The sequence below is a fragment of the Primulina tabacum genome, chromosome 7, assembly GCF_025594145.1.
Source record: "Primulina tabacum isolate GXHZ01 chromosome 7, ASM2559414v2, whole genome shotgun sequence".
Classification (NCBI taxonomy): Eukaryota; Viridiplantae; Streptophyta; class Magnoliopsida; order Lamiales; family Gesneriaceae; genus Primulina; species Primulina tabacum.
In genome coordinates, this window is record NC_134556.1 from 7279142 (window position 1) to 7285551 (window position 6410).

Genomic DNA, 6410 nt, shown 5'->3' on the forward strand with positions numbered 1-6410 from the left:
AGGGAAAATCCCCTACTCTAGGTGTAATCAAGTGATATCGGGTGGATCTACTGATGGTGTTTTCAACCAGGCTCGTAAGGGGTGGAATCAGCGAGAAAGCTCGGGGGTGGACAGCTCGAGGAGGGAAGTTGAACCAACCATCACTTTTGGCCCTCTGGATTTTCAAGGCGTTAGTTTGCCTCATAATGATGCCTTTGTCTTCCATACCAAAATTGCCAACTATGATATCAGATGGGTATTCAAAGATTCAGAGAGCTCAGTTAATTTGATATTCCAAGAAGCCCTGAACCAGATGGATTTGAAGGGTTATAGTTTGGAACTAGTAGAAACAGTTTCTTTTTTGTTTGGTTGGTCATATAGTGTATCCAAGGGGAGAGATTGTGTTTCATTTAATGGTCGAGGCCGGGGATTTAATAAAATCGATCATGACCACCTACACTGTGGTCTGTGCGCCTTCTTCATACAAATTTATCCTGGGAAGGCTGGCCATGAACACCCTCAGGGCCGTCGTCTCCACTTATCATCGGAAGATTAAGTTCTCGGTAAAGGGCAGAGTCGGAGAGGTCCGGGGAGATCAGCCCTCCTCCCGCAAATGTTATACTGAAACTGTCTGGGTAGAAATGAAGAGAACAAGAAGGGATGAGTATGAAAAAATAGGATTTGCACTCAATTGAAGAAGTGCAAGCGGTAATGGAGGAGAGACAAGAGAAAGTGATCTTAGTTCCCGGTCAACATGAGAAAGTCACCAGAGTGGCTCGGGACCTCGAGCCTCTATCGTGCCCGGTTATTAGTTTATCTACAACAATCCATTATATATATATATATATACATATATATATATATATATATAACTTGTTATAATGATTTGAACGTGTTGAATCATTAGACTCACTATGTTTGAACGTGGGCAGGTGAGGATGATGTTGAGACAAGAGATGGGCTGACTACTGAGCAAATCTGGATCAAAAGCAGTACACACCCGAAGACTTTGCATTCCGCTGTATAAAGTTTAACGAATGTTGACGAGAGAATTTATGTTTAGCATAGTTGAGACTTTTTTTATTTGCCGAATTTATTGTCTATTGAGTATGTAGAACCTTATTCAAACATTATTCTGATATTTATTCGTTATCTGAATAGTTTTGGAAACTTGAAATTTTTATTTAAATACGGTATTGATTTAACTTTAAATTAAAATGTTATCAAACCGAGGACCCCGAATATTTTTTCAATGAATAGTGTTTTCATGACTAGTGAAAAAAATTCTTGTGTTATTTATTTAAAATTAGAGTCAAGGACGTTTCAATATTGTCACTCACTCTATCTTTCATTGAGCTGATTTTTATTGAGTTGATTATAAAAATGTCATAAGTGTGTTTCTGGACAAAATTTGTTATAGTTGTGTTGGTATGATTTTCAGCTCAATATGATTGTTGAACTGAATTGAGATGGATTTATACAAGACTTGTAGCAATAAATTATTCTGCCAGAATCCTCTATAAACAGACGAAGAAGCGTAGAAGTTTTGCTTTCGAATTCCACAAACAAATTTGTTTTAATATCTCATCTTCTACATTTATGCATCACAAAATTTATAATTTTTAACTGTTTATATATATATATATATATATATATATATATATATATATATATTCATTCATCACCGGCGATTATATATTTACACACAAATTCTGATACAATATATATATATATATATCTTCATTCATCACCGGCCATTATATATTTACACACAAATTCTGATACAATACATATATATATATATATCTTCATTCATCACCGGCCATTATATATTTACACACAAATTCTGATACAATATATATATATATATCTTCATTCATCACCGGCCATTATATATTTACACACAAATTCTGATACAATATATATATATATATATCTTCATTCATCACCGGCCATTATATATTTACACACAAATTCTGATACAATATACAAGCAAAAACATTCATCGATTTCAGGCATGTTTAGCTTTTCTAACACTTTATTTTACGCTTTAGACATTAATGCTAAGCATAATAATTATCAAAGTTTCAAAATGGGAAACAATATATATCAACCTAGGATAGCTTTTCTTTTGTTGTCTTTACAAGAAAAAAAACATTAATCATTAAAGTGTCCTCATTTAGATTTACAATTAGCGATGACATTATTAAATAGCACGCAATGAATATTTATCAAAGAGGAGCATTGCACAGTGCAAAAGGGCTGTAAAGTGCAGCCAGTTGCTTTCATTGCAAACACAGCCTTTTGTTTTCCAATTACTTTTTATATGGTGGGTTGCCCACAAATATTAAGATAAAATTAAATGATATCCCATCTTTAAAAAAACAAAAAACAAAATGAATAATTGGATTTATTATTTATAAATATTTTGATCTGTTCAAAACATCATTTTTAATTTGAAAACTGTAAAAGTTATTGTGTCACTCTTTAAATTTTAAAAATAACATAACTTACCTTAATGAAATAGTTATTTTCTGTTATATAAAATTAGTCAACTAAAAGTAGTATATTATAAATAAAACTAATCTATACAGACACAATTTAATTATGAGTAAGTTTTGCATGAAACGATTTCACAAATTTATATTCATGAGATATGTCGAGCCATTCTATGCTTAGAGTGAAAAATAACAATTTTGGTACAAAAAAAATAAGTTTTCATTGGTCAAGTTAGTTAAGAGATTTGTCTAATAAAATTAACTTGTTAACATTGACTCGTATGAGTTTTTGAGTTTATTTTGCATGAAATTTGTAATGTTATATATAATAAATAAAGTAAAATAATTATACACAAATCTTTTGGGAATTTTGTTGCTGGATTCCCTTTTTTTGTGGGCATGTGTTGTGTTGTCTTGTACAAAACTACTTTTTGACCTTTGAAATTATTCTGACCAAATTTTACTATTTATGTTAATATACATATATATATATATATATATATGAATAAATCTTTTGTGAGATAATATTATATATTATTTTCGTTGAACAAGTCAATTTGATCCATATTTAAAGTAAAAAATATTAAATTTATACATAAAAAATAATAATTTTTCCTGAATTGAGTCGGATTAAAAATTTATATCACAAAATTGAATTACGGTGATACATTAAATAACACATTCCATAAAGCCAATAATAATAATAATAATTCGTAGGAAGTTTATTGCTCAGATACCAATAAATAATTTAGATTCAAATTGGATTACTTTACTGAGCTGTCAGAATTTCAATTTCAAAATTCTTATTATTTTGGGCATGAAATTTTTATTCTTCTTATTATTTTTTAATCATGCATCTCTGTGTGCCTTACGTCAGTTTATATATTCCAAGGTTCAACATATTTCAGGTTTTTTGGTTTTAATTTTTATGATTTTGCTCACTCTTTTGTTTGGTCTAACTTCAAAAATATTATACGATTTTTGTTCGAATTTTCAGGTCTTGACAATCTTAATATATACCTTTTAAATTAACTATTAGATTCGAGAAAGTGTTTTTATATTTTAAATCTTTTTTAACTCGTTAAATCAAATGATGACTAGTATAATAATTTCTCATTTGATAGTTCTCGACAGTCTACCCTAGTCCATACATTCATGTAATTTGTAAATAGGTTTGCTTCGTTTGAATAAATAAATATATATTTTTTCAAAATAGAAATAATTTTAAATTTCTGACACTATATTTCGATACGTAGATTTAGTCCAACAAAATATTTTCTCTAAATTTGTTAAATGTGAAAATGTTATTTAATAAAAAAACAAAAACTCATATGAGACAGTCTCACGGATAGTATTTTGTGAGACGGATCTCTTATATGAGTCATCCATTAAAAATATTACTTTTGGCAAAAAACTTGTGTGAGGCGGTTTCACGGGTCGTATTTTGTGAGACGAATCTCTTATATTTGAGTCATCCATGAAAAAATATTACTTTTTATTGTGAATATCGACATGGTTTACCGCCTCACAAATAAAGATTCGTGAGACCGTGAGACCTACTCAAAAAACAAACATTTCATGATTGAGGATTATCTTTTTCCGATATAAGAAAATAAAGAAAGTATCCAAAATCTGAGACGCGGAACCAAACTTGATTATCAAGAAGAAATGGATTTCGTGGAGAAAAACTTGTAATTTTCCATATTAGTTACAGAACGATGTATAATATAGTAATCATAGATTGACATAAATATTATTAAAACCGTGATTCGTGAACATGAAGGAATCTTTACTGTTTTTATTTTCCCTTTTCGGGTTTTCATCTGTACATGAAGATTGGCAGCCATTTTCAAAATTTTTCTTTTATTGGATTTTTTTTTAATATTCTGAATAACTAACGAAGGCTGTCATAGAATCACAGTCTTTTATCATTTGACCGTCATTTTCTTTACAATTTAACATTTAAAGTTGAAAATTAATACTCATGGTCTTCTGTTGGAATAAATACAAATTGTTATCGAGACCGGGCTTGGTCTCACCGGTGAGATTAGTGAGTTCTACTTCTTGAGTTCGATATCCCTCCTCGCCTGTATTGTAATAAAAAAAATATAAATCGTTACTCATATATCACAGTGATTCTAGTCCTATGCTTCTTCTTTTTTTTCTTTTTTTTTCCGGTTTGATATTTTTATTTTTCACCCGCAAGAATTGCCTCCAATCTTGAGCTTCACTTGTCCTCACCCTCAGAAGACAGCTGATTTCTTGGCATTTTAAATTCAATGGCCAGTCCTGATTCAAATCCAAGACCTTTCTCTTGTTCTTTCTTATAAAGTTCCACTTCACAAATTTTTTTTTTTAATTTAAAAAATGGATACTTTCACCTGTGAGATTTGATAATGAAGCTGGTTTAGACACGGGTTCTTCATTTCAACTTCCATTGATTCATTTTTGGTAAGTTTTTCATTGTACTTTCCGATCTATCTGGCTGAACCTGGCTTAAAATTGAAAAAGGTAGTTAAAGATCAGATTTTTGCAAACACATCTTGGATTTTCTGGAATGAACTGAAGATGAGGGATTTCCCTTCTTGCTTTGGGGAAAATGGCGTTCAAGTTGCTGATGCTTCTTGCTCAAGTGTTGGGGCGAGTAAAGTCTGTCAGAATTCTGTTACCTCTGTTTATAAATGTAAATTGTTTGCTAAAACTTGTTTAATCAGCATTGTGTGGGGCAAAAACTTGATGGGTCAATGTCTTAGTGTTGAAATAGGTGATGTATCGAATTATTTCTTATGTAAGGTAGATGTGAGATCTTCTCTGTTCTCCAAGAAGAAAGGGTCCAAGTTTTTTGAAGTGAACTCGAGTAAGATTGAAGTGTTTTGGGATCTTTCTTTGGCAAAATTTGGATCTGGGCTTGAGCCATTAGAGGGATATTATGTTGCAGTTTTGTGTAAAGGAGAGATGGTTCTGGTTATTGGGGATATGAAGAAGGAGGCCTTCCAGAAAACCGGGGCAAAATTTTCCCTCTCTAGTGCAATTTTCATTTCTAAGAGAGAGAACATTTATGGGAAGAGGGTTTTCGGTACCAAGGCACAATTTTGTGATAATGGCCAGATTCATGACCTGAGAATTGAATGTGACACGAATTTGAGCGACGATCCGTTCCTTCTGGTTCGTGTTGATGCAAAAACCGTGATGCAGATCCAGCATCTAAAGTGGAAATTCAGAGGGAATTATTCGATCTTGGTTGATGGGCTACAGGTTGAAGTGTTTTGGGATGTCCATAATTGGTTTTTCGGGCAGAGTTTAGGAAACGCTGTGTTCATGTTTCAAACTAGTTCATCTGCCGAGAAGTTGTGGACTAGCCCCTCGATTTCGGATTCATCTATGTTTTCTTGGAGCTGCTCGGAGAGTTTCAGGGAATCTAAATCATCGGGTCTTGGTTTTTCTTTGTTTTTGTATGCTTGGAAGAATGAATAGAGATTGATTTTTGATTCCTTGATAACTAACAATATGTCTTGCCCAACGTTACTGTTTTCGAAAGCTTTTGTTGAGTTTTGTTAATGGAGATGATGTACTTTCTTATAGAACTGCCTTGTTGAGATATAGGGTGCCGATGTTTGCTCCCTTAAACAATATTCACCACTCTAATTCTTGCATAAAGAAATAGGGCATGAGACAAACTTTTGAATTGAAATCTGTCCTTTGGTTTTGGTCAAGATTTAATCTTTGGTTCACTCATCATTATCATTTCTTAGGTGTAGTGATTATGTGATTGTGTTACTCAACACAACAAGTATTTTTCTTCACGAAGATAGAAACAGGGAAGATTTATCGATTATATCCAGATATGTATGCGCCTTTGTGCTTAGGGTATAGAAATTTGCTTATAAAATCTTTTTAGTTTTTTCCTTTAATTTCAGTCAAGAAGTATGTGTT

The 6410-nt window shown here is 32.0% G+C and overlaps 1 protein-coding gene across 1 annotated transcript; it reads left to right on the forward strand.

Moving 5' to 3' along the window:
- The first annotated feature begins 4578 nt into the window (after positions 1 to 4578).
- Positions 4579 to 6052, forward strand: LOC142551086 (uncharacterized). The gene has a single exon (XM_075660133.1). The coding sequence runs from the start codon at positions 5046 to 5048 to the stop codon at positions 5949 to 5951; it is 906 nt and encodes a 301-aa protein (XP_075516248.1). The 5' UTR covers positions 4579 to 5045; the 3' UTR covers positions 5952 to 6052.
- Positions 6053 to 6410: the final 358 nt, after the last annotated feature.